The sequence below is a fragment of the Sinohyriopsis cumingii genome, chromosome 15 (genome assembly GCF_028554795.1).
Source record: "Sinohyriopsis cumingii isolate HCF-2022 chromosome 15, ASM2855479v2, whole genome shotgun sequence".
NCBI lineage: Eukaryota > Metazoa > Mollusca > Bivalvia > Unionida > Unionidae > Sinohyriopsis > Sinohyriopsis cumingii.
The window spans coordinates 61,341,405-61,356,956 of record NC_142975.1 but is presented as its reverse complement, the minus strand read 5'-3'; the positions used below and the strand labels follow the sequence as shown (position 1 = coordinate 61,356,956).

The 15,552-nt window shown below is 36.8% G+C and overlaps 1 protein-coding gene across 6 annotated transcripts in view; it reads right to left on the bottom strand.

Annotated features, from left to right (window-relative positions):
• The window catches only part of LOC149781912 (uncharacterized), a 69,124-nt gene that overhangs the window by 1,496 nt on the left and 52,076 nt on the right, over positions 1–15,552 (bottom strand). For all 6 annotated transcript variants that reach the window (XM_089936116.1, XM_089936119.1, XM_089936115.1 and 3 more), the window contains one exon: positions 1–2,564. This exon is cut by the window's left edge and continues 1,496 nt beyond it. In XM_089936116.1, coding sequence (XP_089792242.1) covers positions 2,454–2,564 — 111 coding nt within the window. In that variant the 3' untranslated portion in view covers positions 1–2,453. The remainder of the gene's footprint in view (positions 2,565–15,552) is intronic.

Below are 15,552 nucleotides of genomic sequence, written 5' to 3'. Positions count from 1 at the left end.
TATAATTAACTTTCCAAGAATACAAAGTGAAAAATGGATAAAACAAATTATGGCATTGTGAAATAAATCCCAAATAATTTGATAATTTCAAACATAAGTCCTAATGATTAAAAGTTCTCATCAGACTTTAGTGGAATTCTAAAATAAATCCAATGTGTCTATGGTGGCCTGTGTTGTAGTGATGTGCCATTAATCACAATAATACAATCCAAGAACATATCCTTATTTGAAACGTCACTATAAATCCAAGAAGAATAGCTTGAATTAAATAATTTTTATAAATAAATTCCAGCATAAGTGAGTTTATTATTCAACTAATGTGGGTATGTGAGAAAGCTTGCCAGTAGCTTCTTGTGGGTTGGTGGTTCTTCCCAGGGTTTTCCCGGGTTCTTCCTCCACCATTAGTACTGTCCTCCATGCATAGCCTATCATGTGCTGAAAATGGCATTAAACCCCATAATAATAACCATTGTGTTCCATGATACTGTCATTCTATTACTACTGAGTTGCATAGTATTACCACTGCACTGTATAATATTGTCATGATATTAAAATTGTATTATAAATTACTGCATTTATTTGGGAAAATATGAACAAATATTTCTGAGTATAACTGCACAACCTTGGGACTTAAGTATTTCTTCCCAAAAATTAGTTCATATTTTCCCATACAAATGCAGTAACCTTTTAATTTTTCACTCATTTTGTGTTTCTACATAAGGCTCAATTATAAAAATGTACACAACAAGAAACAAAGTATTTGATTTTATGCTGTATTCAAAAATAAATACACAGCAATAGATTCATTAATACACAATAAAAATATTAATGGGCACCATAGCACCACCCAGCAACCTTTGAACTTCGTTGTGCACTTGACATTAGTTTAAGAAATAACTATCATCATGATATACTTAAAATTGAAATTTTGAGTCATATTGTGAATGTATGTGCACCGTAACAACTATTCCAGTTGGTCTGGAATGGATGAATTATTTTTAGGCTAATTCTATTCAATTCTGCTTTTCTGTTTGTGATGGACTGGATTTATCAGCTGTGTCAATTCTGCATGAAATACATGTGATTTGAAAAGGGAAGGACCCACCTTGAATTAGTTGTATGTATGTCTCTGTAATTTCATTGATTGTTTGGAATCATAATGTAGGAAAAATATGAACTCTTTCAATTGAAATTATCACAAAAATGCTATGAAATATCATGTTCATTTCATTTTGAGTGCAGTAAGAAGAATGTGATAGCAGTTGGAAATGTATTCGAAATTACAGTTCAATTTCACAATGTATATTCAAGTTTAAGAAAACCCATGATATAACTCATGTAATTCAGATAAGCAGAACTAAGAAAGTATATTTTAAGTAAATCTGAGAAGCTATGCCAGCTAAAGAACACATGTTCATGCTTTGTTGCTTGCATGCTCTTTCTAGAGTCCCCAGCTATGTAATGACCTCTATTATAGTATGGCTTCTATCACTAGCCTAAATCTGAAACATTGTAACATGGAAAATTGCAAAGCTGCCAGTGTGTGACAGTCCATTCAGGCAGCAGAAATAAGAGTTTTTTGTGATCTTGGCTTATTGACTCCAAGACCCTTACTTTTCTACCAAACCCTTTAACTGCATTTTGTTCTCAAATTTAGTGCACTGGCTTACAAAATGGTACATCTTTGATAGATTTTAGATAGCCTTTGGCTTCAGTATGTTTTTCTATCTTATTTTTATATATCCCAGAGAGCACTGATCATAGTCTGAACCATTCCATTTTTGAACAATTATGAACATTTCACTACATAGCTGTTTCAATTATCAGAATGGTATTTTCAATACTGTGTCATTCATTCACTTGCTTGAAAGTTTCATTTGTGAGTCTGTAAACTCATTAATATCATTCACTTTATCATCTCAACTTTCAAATAGTTGAAACAGCTTCTTTAGTTGATCCACAAACAAATCTAATAAACTAAAACCTAAAGTGTCTACTATATGAGTGTACATAGTTTGTTTACAAAGTAGCTCCTAATAAACTATACTATTTTTACATGCACGTGTCAGGCAATAAGAAGCTGTGCAATATGGAAAAATACTGACAATGTAAAGTTAACAGAGAAAATAATCAGCATATAATAATGTATGATATTACCACTGTGTCACATGGTATTACTATTGTGTTCCATGCTATTGCCAAAGTTTTGCATTACCATAACAAATTGAGCACTGCACTGTCTAGTGAGGCACAAAAATGGAAAATTCAAGAAAACATTAAAACACAAAAGAATTCATTCAGTCCCAGTTTCTTCTGACCTTCCCATGATGTGAAAGATATTAAAAATAATTAAGTTGGGGTGGGCAGCATACCTATGAAATTATTTATCACTGGAAGGAAGGTCAGAGGGTAAATGGATTATCCTGCAATGGTATCACAAAGTGTGGAATGGACTAAAGCTCTGACTTGTCTTCAGATGAATCTATCTGCCGCCTGATCATTTCATTCAGCTCATCTCCTTTTCTTATTATCTCCTTTGGTAACAGGGACAAAAACAGCTTCACCTGTGAAATGATAATGCACAAATAATTATTAGTTTATATGGTAACTTGTACAGTATTTATAGATTAATTCAAAGAAGACATAGTAACAAACTCACTTAACAAATGGTGTCTGATTAAATGCTTCACTTTTCACTTAAATTTTTTTTTACCTCCATTTAACTTAAATGACTAGAATTCTTCCATCCCCAGGGTGGCTCGTAATGTGGGCTTGCAATGTTTTTGAGGTAATATTGCTTCCTAATGTGTTTCTCCTAGAATACATTCCCTGATCACATTAAGATTAGGAATATAAACCCTACTGCCACCAGAATCCAGCCCTCCCAACAGGGACAATTTGTCATTGGTCAATATTATATAGACAATGATCAGTAAGACTAATGCATTACCTAACCTTGCTGCCTACAGGTGGTGCAAGTTTTGAGCTGAGCAGAACATCATGTAATGCCATGCTTGCATGACAGGGAGGATGGGAAGGTATTAAAGTAATGTGATCAGTTAAGCATTCTAGGAGAAAAATATTTTGCTGAAAAATTGGCTTTCTCCTTTGGTTACAAACACCGATCGCATTAGATTGAGAGAATAGACAGTAGGTAGAAGGAATGTTGAGAATCATACCTATACCTAAGTCATCCTCTGAGGGAAGAAGATTATATTCCCCATACGAAGGTTAATCCAGTATCCTCATCACAATTAAGTTTGAGAAGAAATAATGTGATCTTCTTAACACATAAATTTACAGGTAAACCCAGTGTGCCCCATCCAGAGTTTGTGCTTATGTCAATTTGATCTGGTAGATGTTTTTGCAACAGGCAGAGTTTACCAGATTTAGAGCTTGTCATGGTGGAACCAAGTCTTGTAAATAAAACTCAGAATGGTTAAATGTGCATGCCAAATGTTGGCCTCAGTGATATCTTTCATAGAGATGTGACCATCAATGCAAGGCTCACAGAGATTGCTCTTATTTCATGAGCAGAGATCTTCATGAGGCAACTCTGTTCTAGTCATACATCAAAGTATGGCATGTGTATTTACCACTTCAACCATTATGAGAGTGAATGATGGATTATTTTTATGGTTTAACTTGGGGAAAGAGGCATCTTTGAGCTCTACAAACTGATTCTGACCACTTCTGATAAAATCTGACTGTGAAGTGTCAAATTTTGAATTACAGGAAATTTTGAAGTTGAATGCATTGACCAATTAAAGTCTTATTGCATTAAAGCCAGAAAGTCTTTGTGAAGGGTCACTTTGACCTTTTTTCGTTCATCTCCCCCCATGTCAGTGTAAACTTCAAAGGAACAGCATTCTGACCCAGTGAAATTGACCGGGGTATCTTAACACGGTCCTTAGAAAGTAAACATTTGAGCTACCAACCTATACTGCTTGGTACGTTGTTGTAGTTGTTGGTGTAGGGTTTAACACCATTTTTCAGCACACGATAGGCTATACATGGCGGCCAGTATTAATGGTGGAGGAAGAACCCGGGAAATCCCCAGAAAGAACCACCGACCCCCGAGAAGCTACTGGCAAGCTTTCTCACATACCCACATTAGCCGAATCCGAGACTCGAACCCACACAGACAGAGGTGAGATGGCAGTGATCCGTAACGGAGAGCGCTTTAGACCACTCGGCCACTCGGGGCCCCTGCTTGGTACGAACATATGTCCACTTATCATATTTTCAAAGGGAAATTGTCATGCAAAGATTCTGGGCTGTCTTAATCTGATGAAAGGAATTATTTCTTTGGGAAAGATTAGGGACCACCACCTACAACTGAGTAGAATAATTTAGGGCGTACACTTTAGAGCAATCTGACTTTAAAGTGACGACCCTAGTCAAATTCTTTAGTCTGAAAATTTCCTAGAAGAGGAAACTTAGTTGACTCCAGTGAAAGCATAAAAGTGGTTAGTGCATTCCTCGTGAAACAAAGAAGGGACCAGGTGGTTGTCATATAAAAAGAAAGGCATGTTTAGTGCTAGGACGCACAAGTCCTGAAAGAAACAGCGACAAGGTACGCAATTTTAATTTTATGTAATATTCTATTATTTGATTGTTTGTTTTATGCAAATGTGTTTGCTATGATTAGGTTTCCATATTATGTATCATTTATTCAATTCATGGAAAATGTGTTGATGCTAGAGATGTTCTGCAATTTATTTTATTCAATTTCATGAAAAGTGTTGATGACAGAATTGTTAGGCAATTTACCTTTTTAATTATACAGTTATTAGTTCATTGGTAGAATTGATTGCATGCGATCCAACTGTTTATATGTGTAGGATTTCATATGGTTATATGAAGTAACTTTCTTTGTTGTTAGGAAGAAACAGATCATCATGAGTTAACAATAATTACCTAATTATATCTGATTTTGTAATGCTTGGATAATCTTGTTGTTAAGGAATGCCATGAGTTACATTTCTTTTGAATTTCATGCTATAGTAATTGAACATGTGGTAGCATATGTAAAATAATACAGTAATATTTGGTAGACGTTCATGTGGTAATTTAAGACCTGCCACTAGAAAGCGTGGTCAATGTCCTACCGTACGAAGTCAGAATTTACGCGGTTTGTGGATAGCAACATGCTCTGAATAACTTTAAGTGAATTGTATGTACCTCTAAATAGTGGGTATACAGAATTATGGGGTAAATTTGTCCTTTAAGGAATAGCTTTCTGAGAGGAAGACGAGACAGTCTGAAGACATGAGTATGGGGAAAAGAAAGAAAGAAGGATGCAGTCAGAATAAAAGGACCAGGAAGTCCATGAAGGGGCAGAACTTAGAGTTTAGGAAGAATGAACTAGGAGACATTGTTATATTGTCAAAGTGAATGAAGGTGATGCAACTGATCGTGGACATTGCACACTTTTCACCTCTCGTTATGATGATGTAATAATTCCAAATTGGACACCAGTTAAATTCTACTTAGATAATCTAACTTGAAGTGGAATTGACATTTTAATTTGTTCTGAATGAATGTTATTTTCTTGTCAAAGGGGGGCTCATGTTGTTTATTTCTTCCCAGTATTCTCGCTCAGTTCTCTGTTGAAATTCCATTCTTCTTTCACTCCTGCTGGGCTATAATATCAAGGGAGGTCATCCTCTGGATAACGCCAGCCAAACCCAATTAACTAACCCTTTTACTAAGAGGGCGACATTACACTGACTATAAGTATTGTGTCCTGTTTGAAAGCCACTAGGGTTGGGTCAATATAGGAGAGAGGTCATATGATGACAATTTGAATGGCCACTGACGACAATCAATTCCTAGTGACAAAACCGGGTTGCATCATAAGGACTGCTGAACCATCTGATTGAAACTGAATGTAGGCTGGGTCAACAGAGAGGGTATGTAATTCATTGACTATGCATGCTGAAGCAAAACTATCACGAAACAGGTTTTGTATGAAAGGAACTTCAGCGATGTCCTGCTTAAGGCTCAAATTTGTTCAAATTCAGACAAGTCAAAACTCAGAAAGACACCACTTAGGATAACAATGTGATTTAGGCTTATGCACACCAAAATTAGACAAGTCAGAGGGATCTTTGCTATGGCTAAGATCCTCCCTGCCATGGAATGTGCCCTTAATAGTAATTGGCGCAAACTTTTTCTATTCGAACAGCCAATGATAAAAGTCTGCTACAGCTACTCTCCATGGTTAAAGGGTTGAATTGTTCCTGCTGCTGGGCTCTCCAGACAAGAACTAAGCAAGAAGGAAAAGATGGTCTGGGCAAGGATTGAACATGTGGGTGCAAGATTGTTTGAGAAGATTTGGGACGGGATTTTCCTGGGAAGTTCTAATGTTAGATCAAGAAGATCGTTAATCCAGGATTTGTCCCATAGGAGAGAGCAATCAGAATCATTTTGCACTTTCTGTATAAACTTTGGATCTTAGATTGTTGGGGTGAGGTAAGCAAAGGATTACAGACAAGAGAGAGTTAATGGATCAAGCCTCTGGATCCTGTACTGGAGAAATGAAGGTGTCTGAACAGTTTGTGATTCCACCTAGTTGTAAAAGATCAAATATCGGACACCCCTATATCTGGCATATTTTATGAAAGACTGAAGGTCGGAAGGACAAATCTGCATTAAGACTCTGCTCCCTCCTTAACAAATAATTAGCCAATACAATGAGTCAGCCAGAATTATGTCTGACACAGATGTTGATTTTGTATTATGCAAACCAACAGAAGAATTCCCAGGAAAAGAATTTAGAGTTGGGGTAATTTTTTTACTGCCTGTTTGAGGAAGTACATGATTATCACTGAGTTGTCTGACATAATGAGCATCATCTTATTCGAAAGGTGAACATTCAAAAAATGAAAGGCTTTGAAAATATGTTTCATCTCCAAGACATTGATGTGGCAATCTCACTTGTTGCTGATGGTGTCACAGTCAGTTAACAGATGAGTTCCTCAACCACAGGTGCTTGTTTCTGTACATACAATCACGTCCAGGCACAGCTGAATGCATGGTATTCCTTTCATGAGCCAACTTTGTTTCTACCAATGGTCCAGGAATTATACTATCTGACTCATCATGCTGATCCTATAATCATGTGGCATAAAAGAGGTGCACCCTTGAGATAGTAATGTCATCTGTAGTCGCCATGGATGGAGATTGCACAAGGGAAGTCAACACAAGAATCAGCAAGGCCAACCAGACCTTCACAATGCTGAAGCCCATCTGGACAACAAACCTTAGCGCCCACATGAAGATCCATATCTTCAAGCGCAACATGCTGAGCATCCTTTTGTACGGGTCAAAGTGTTGGAAGACCACTGCTAACATAGAACACAAGCTCGAAGTCTTCCAGACCAAGTGCCTGCGATGGATCATGAGGATCTCGAACGAGGAACTCCGGCACAGAGCGGGCACAAGCACCATCGTTGAGACCATTGCAACTCGTCGATCAAGATGGCTTGGCCATGTCTGCAGAATGCCCCCTGAATCACTACCAAGGGTGGCACTGAGATAGACTCCACAGGGGAAAAGGAACCATGGCAGACCAGGCACCAAACCGTGGAGTGAGAACTCAAGACCAGAGGCCTCACCCTGCAGACCGCCCCCATAACAGCAGCTGACAGACCAAAATGGTGCTCCCCTGCTGTTGCTTCAAGCACCAGAGCACCCAGAGAGGATTGATTGATTGATTGAGTGGGCAAATGTAGAAGCAACCCAGCAGGATAAGATCCAAGGAGCGGCAGAAACTCGTTGGTTGTGATCCATTTCTTGCTTGAAATGGATTCTGTGAGGATGTTGATTCAGACCATGCAAAGGTGGGAAAGACATACCAGGTTGAGGAGGGTGAGAAAATCAATACACAGATGAATTCATAGGGATGGACAAAGATCAGACTTCCTAACTGACCAGGAAACCTAGATGATGTAACAGGGAAATTATATCATTCTTTCTGCAGATTAGAATGTAACTGATCATATGTTTCTGGAGGTTGTCATCCAAATCAGCTAACATGGAAGCAGATTAAGTCATATGGAACAGGGACTCGATAGCATTGAGCAGATCATAACATGGACTTATGTTCAAGCTGGGACAGAACATGAAACTGATAACAATTTCTTGAGTATGTAAACTGCTGGAATTTCAATAAGGACAGATGGATTGCATGTCAGATAGAGACAAATGGCAAATTCATTCTGCTGAAAGGAAATGCAGACAGATCTTGCTATCTCCATCTTGAATGCCATTGGTCATACAGATCAGAAAAGACTGGAGAAAAACTACAGAGATTGTATATTCGGAACAATCCTCACTGGCTGCTTCTTAAAAGAAGGGTCTGGATCTCTTACTACAAAAATGTGTCCTTTACCAAGACGAAAAATACTTCTGTCAGGAATGGAAAGGATGAAAACGTAGGGTGCTGGCAAAACGAAAAAGGAAGCCCCTCTGAAACAATCTGGATTGCCCACTTGCTTGGTGGAAAGAGATCAATCCAACTCTGTTTGAAAAAACAAGAGTCTGACACCTATCAGACAGTTGTCTGTGGTCAGTCAGGGACACAAGTCAGTGGCAGGAGAGCAGAGTTGTGGGGACAGAGGAACTTTGCTATATATCCCCTTGGTACAACTGTTTCAGAAACTGATTGTTTTAATGTATAGGATCCAGATCATGGTTGGCTCTTGGGTTGTGCAGTGTATGATCTCATATCTCTATGTCTCTGGTAATCAGGTCAGAAGGCATCAGAATGGTTCTTATACCAGGGAGATTACAAAGAATGCTGCAGGTTGACTCTCCAAAAAAAAAAGAACAGTGTGTGGAATTACCTGGGCCACTGATCTTGGCAGCTAGACTACAATATCCTAGATTTTGTCCAAAACTGAGGGGAAGAGGGAAGGAAGGGCTGACTTCTTCTTCACCAGATACAACTGAGGCCTTGACCCTGCAAGCCAGTGTAAAAGATGGTGGGTGGCATGTATTGTAAGTTCAGCAAAACCACATACATTCATCTAATACCACTTTAAAGCTATACTCAGTATGCTCTTTGGTTGGATCTGAGCATGTATGATCATCAGGTTTATCCCCACACTCAGTGTGTGGGTTGTCCTGGTTGGGATCAAAATTGCCATTCATATAATACATTCCTAGAAGAAGAGATGAGGCATGGTTATTTTCTCTAAGACTGTCATTGTACCATCCACTAATACAAGGTGTCTGTAAATGGCTAGCAATATCCAAAGGATTTATGCAACTAATTGGTATGGATGGCACAGCCAGTATGTTTGTCAGGCATATGGATGGCTGTGTATAGAGCTGTACTGGTGGAGTATTGGCAATGTTAGGCTGACATCTGTCAAAAAGATCCCCAGTAACATTAACTTTCCATAGCTCAACTTGATGAGGCAGAGGATATGTAACATAAGCCATATGGTTACTGAACTGTATGGATCGAAAGCCAGACAGCGAGACATGATTGTCAGCAGCCAATATGGCATAAAACTGAGGTGTGGCCAGATGGCATGGCTCATTCAAGTCATTTATAAACCCCATGCACCCAACTTACAGGCCTATAGACCATGCTCAGACATGCAGGGGTGCTTAAACCACCTGGGCTGCCTAGAATTGGGTGGAAACTCCTCCAAAGTGTCAAAATTCTTAAAAAACACAATTAGAGGAAAACTGAGGATCTCTATATTTCAACACATTTTAATATCAATAATCACTCTCTACTCGATTTTTCTTTCATGCCAATATATACTGTGCATAGAGACATGAACAGACTCATAAAATAAACTTATTGGATTCATAAGTTAGATACTTTGTATTCTAATGACCTTAATACCAATGCACTCTATAAAATTGTATAAAATATTTGGTTTTTTTAATTGACTTTGTAAAAATACCCTTATAAAATGCATATCCTTTATAACATTATAATTATATGTGTGACTGTTTGTCTCTGTTTTATTTTATTCTTTGAAAATTCCTGACTAAAACAGAGGAAGATGTAAGGACATGGGAATGGTCGTTCTATTTATAAACCCCATGCACTTGGACCTACAGGCCCAAAGGTCATAGTTGAACATGGACAGGGACTTACACCAAACAAACTGAATAAAAATGGGTGGAAAATCCCTCAAAGCAATGAAATTCTTGACTAAAAGAAAGGAAGATAAAAGGATGGGTCAACTTTGTCCAGAACTAATCAACTGTGTTGCTGATTGTTTTAACTAATGATACACCTATACACCAGGGATGGTGTTGATGGTGGAGAAGTTGTAGCTTCCTTTACTCCACCAATTGTAATGGCATCCCATTCTAGATTGGGCAAAGAGTCAATATGAGGTGAATGTTCTAAACATCAGTAATCTCAGTCCTTGGTTTTCTATATCACTCCCTGTTTTCTTGCAATTTTCCTAAGAACTGTTGACCATAAAAGTCTCCGATCAAATGACACACATGCTGCATATAGCCAACAGTGTGGACTTTGTACATATAAGACACAAGTCGCTGACTCTTCATTCTTGCATTTAGTTTACACAATTGTTATAGTTAATTCAGAAATGACAAAGTACGAAAAGAGAAAAAAAGAACTGCATAATTAACTGCATTATGAATGCCATAGTCACCCACTATACCAATGTACACAAATATAAACTTTGACATGTCTCATTACAATGTAACTGTGAAAAGCCATGCGGTCAAAGAATGCAGAAACAAATTCCACATTGGTGAAAAATTTACATAATTTAGGTCACAATAAAAAAAAAATCATTTACACCACCTACAGAAATCCTCAATACATCCAAAGATAAGAAAATCTTTAGTGGATGTAATGAACAAAATTCAATGGATTTCAGGAGACAAACTGAACAATGTTGTAAGTTCACAGAAAAAGCTTAAAGCTGTAAGGGAAGGTATAGGGCAAGAGTTATTGCCCTTTATATAACAAAGACAGAAAAGACGAATTTTCATCTTGGGGGGGCTGGATTCATTAGGTAGTAGGGCTTATATTCCTGATGTTAATCTGATCAGGAAACATATTCAAAGGAGAAAAGGATTTGGTTCTTATGGTGAAGACTGCTATAAAAAGTACATAATTCACCCAAGACTACTCTGAATTGAGCTGCCATTGTGGAAAGTTATTCAATGCTGAAATCTGAATGGTAGGTCGGCCTGGGTTAATAACTAGCACAGTCAGTGATTGACATGTAAAGGTTGACAACTTCATTGCCTGTTAACTGGTTGTAGTGGAAGGCTATTTAGCCTACAACTCCCTGCCCCATTAGATCAGCCAATGAAGGTTACTAACTTTTCCACATTTTATTTCATAAACATATACTATAATAACAAAACTCCAGCAGCACGGCTAATGGCACCTCGAATATAACATATCAAATCAATCCTATCTAGCATTACCTGTTGGTGTGGAAACATATATAACATATGGAATCAATCCTTTCTAGTTTTACCTGTTGGTGTGGAAACTCATATATAATATATGGAAATCAATCATATCTAGCATTTACCTGTTGGTGTGGAAACATATACAACATATGGAAACAATCCTTTTTAGCTTTACATGCTGGTGTGGAAACTTATATATAATACATGGAATCAATTCTATCTAGCATTACCTGTTGGTGTGGAAACATATATAACACATGGAATCAATCCTTTTTAGCTGGAAAATCATATATAACACAGGGATCAAGCTAGACTAGAATTTTACAGAGAAGTGACTTCTCTTTTTGGAGAGAACAGGGAGAAGTTAGAGCTCAACAGGGCGAAGTGGACAGGAAGCAAGAAACATATTATATATATACATATATATATATATATATATATATATATATATATATATATATATATATATATATATATATATATATATATATATATATATATAAAGTGTGTTCTCTTATTTGAATTATGCCTCTATTTCTCAGTATGCATATTTGCATTTAACATCAGATTTAAGCAATACTTTATTTTCAAGTCAAAAGTTAGTTTGGTCAAATGTCTTTAAAAGAGAATAATAGAAACTACATTGTAACAAATTTTAGCTGAGTAACAAGATTACACTATTGTAATTGCAAGTTCCTTAAAATGCTTCATCAACTACCCTAATCAATTTTTAAAAATATATTTTCTCAATAATGGCACTTTCAAAGATTTCTAAACAATTTTCAAACAATCCCTGTACCATGTACATGAGGGCAAATGCACATGTCTTCCAATCATACTGTTCATCCTCATTTCTTTGTTGTGGATAAAACATTACATAACTAATCATACATAAGACACTAAAATGCATAAAGTTACAGACATGGCTTGTTTATAATCAGTATATGAACCAAACACTTCTTTCGAACTGAATCAACACAGACGTGAATGCATCTATTTTTAGAAGGAGGGTTTTACGTAATGTGTAATCACTCACTTTCCTTCATTACAACAGTCCATTGATAGGATTGCAAATTTATGATTTATTTATTTGTCAAAGTATATGTAGTAATTTTAGGCATTGGTTAAAAAGTATCTGCTTTGCTGCTTTTTTGCGCATTTTCATAAATACAAGTGAAGTCAGAAAACAACTTTGAACTTACAATGCTTCTCTGTTCTTGTGAATTCCACAACATAGCATTGTCTCGTATGTTTCTGACCAACATAATTTCATTTTAAAGTAAAACTGTAAATAACATCATACCTAGACTTTGCTTTCTATGAATTGTATATTTTTCTAAATATATTTGCCCGATGATTTACGAAAACAGTCTAATAAAATGGTACTTCCCAGACATAGTGATGTCCGCCATTACTTCCCTGTTACTGGTTCACTTACAGTTTCAAACTAATTTTATGACGAAGAAGTATACATACAAGAGGCAATTAAAATATCAAGATCACTGATCCTGATCTTAAAACACAAATTGCTATTTATGTACTATTGTTAAAGCTTCAAAATATATGTTTGTATGTTTTATCATTGAGGGATATGCACAAATCAGGCAATGATACTATCTGATACCTGCTAACTTACTCGGGAAAGGTTAATGGTCAATCAGCTATCAAAACATATGCCTGTGAATGTGCAAGAGTTTGTTTGTCTGCATAAATGATATCAAAACTAGGCCTAGCTACTGATGGCTTGATGAATACATTTCGCTACAACACAACACTAGAACTAACCTGGAAAAGGCAAGGGGGCATCTAAAAAAGTATTGTCAGTCAATGTACCTCTAAAAAAATCACAGGGTGAAGTTATATTCACTATCCTAACAGAAGAAGGCAAAGTTTACATCTTTTATGTGACTTAGTCGCCCACTTCACCTGGTAGCATGAACAATGATATTATATGGATTCGAACCAATCCTTTCTAGTTTTACCTGTTGGTGTGGAAACTCGGCTTTTAAATGAGATGTCATCACATTTCTACATGTTGTTTGCACCTAAAATAATGCTCAACTGGTCTATGTACATCTGGTAAAGAAAGTCTGAGAACCTGAATCCATTAGAAGCAAGGCTTTTGTCAAACTGAATTTCTCAAATTTCTCTTCAAACTGAGATTTTACAAATTTCTCCTCAAATTATTATTTTACATTTATCTTGCTCTTTATTCTCCTGATATTATTGGGATTTTGTCAAAAGAAGGACAATCTTCTTGATACCTACCTGAAAGACTGATAATGGGAAGACAATCTTCTTGATACCTGCCTGAAAGACTGATAATGGCAAGACAATCTTTTTGATACCTACCTGAAAGACTGATAATGGCAAGACAATCTTCTTGATACCTACCTGAAAGACTGATTATGGCAAGACAATCTTCTTGATACCTACCTGAAAGACTGATAATGGCAAGACAATCTTTTTGATACCTACCTGAAAGACTGATAATGGCAAGACAATCTTCTTGATACCTACCTGAAAGACTGATAATGGCAAGACAATTTTATTGATACCTACCTAAAAGACTGATAATGGCAAGACAATCTTCTTGATATCTAACTGAAAGACTGGTTATGGCAAGACAGTCTTCTTGATACCTACCTGAAAGACTGATTATGGCAAGACAATCTTCTTGATACGTACCTGAAAGACTGATAATGGCAAGACAATCTTCTTGATACCTACCTACCTGAAAGACTGATAATGGCAAGACAATCTTCTTGATACCTACCTGAAAGACTGATAATGGTAAGACAATCATCTTGATACCTACCTGAAAGACTGATAATGGTAAGACAATCTTCTTGATACCTACCTGAAAGACTGATTATGGCAAGACAATCTTCTTGATACCTACCTGAAAGACTGATTATGGCAAGACAATCTTCTTGATATGTATCTTAAAGACTGATAATGGCAAGACAATCTTCTTGATACCTACCTGAAAGACTGATAATGGCAAGACAATTTTATTGATACCTACCTAAAAGACTGATAATGGCAAGACAATCTTCTTGATATCTAACTGAAAGACTGGTTATGGCAAGACAGTCTTCTTGATACCTACCTGAAAGACTGATTATGGCAAGACAATCTTCTTGATACGTACCTGAAAGACTGATAATGGCAAGACAATCTTCTTGATACCTACCTACCTGAAAGACTGATAATGGCAAGACAATCTTCTTGATACCTACCTGAAAGACTGATAATGGTAAGACAATCATCTTGATACCTACCTGAAAGACTGATAATGGTAAGACAATCTTCTTGATACCTACCTGAAAGACTGATAATGGCAAGACAATCTTCTTGATACCTACCTACCTGAAAGACTGATAATGGCAAGACAATCTTCTTGATACCTACCTGAAAGACTGATAATGGTAAGACAATCATCTTGATACATACCTGAAAGACTGATAATGGTAAGACAATCTTCTTGATACCTACCTGAAAGACTGATTATGGCAAGACAATCTTCTTGATACCTACCTGAAAGACTGATTATGGCAAGACAATCTTCTTGATATGTATCTTAAAGACTGATAATGGCAAGACAATCTTCTTGATACCTACCTACCTTAAAGACTAATAATGGCAAGACAATCTTTTTGATACCTACCTGAAAGACTGATAATGGCAAGACAATCTTCTTGATACCTACCTGAAAGACTGATTACACTGGACAACAAATTTTTACAAAAGTCATGTTACTGAAATAAAATTAGTCAATTCTTATCAATTTTTATGTGCTGAACACGAATATGACAGTCAAATTGCAAAATTGGCTCTAGTTTTTTTGTAATCTGCAAGAAATTAATGTTTACATAACGAAATGCATTCCAATAGTAAAAGGTCAACTGTAATAGCCTACCTATAAAAAATCAAGTCATTGACTACATCTTAGATTTCTTCGCCTGTCTCTTGTACAGCTGTTCGGGAGCATCTCTGAGGAGTGTCCAGCAGTAGTCAGCCAGCATTGTAGTGGACCATTTTCCCTGGTATCTTTGTTCCATTGTTGCGATATCTTGATGAAAACGTTCGCCGTGTTCATCACTAACAATACCACAG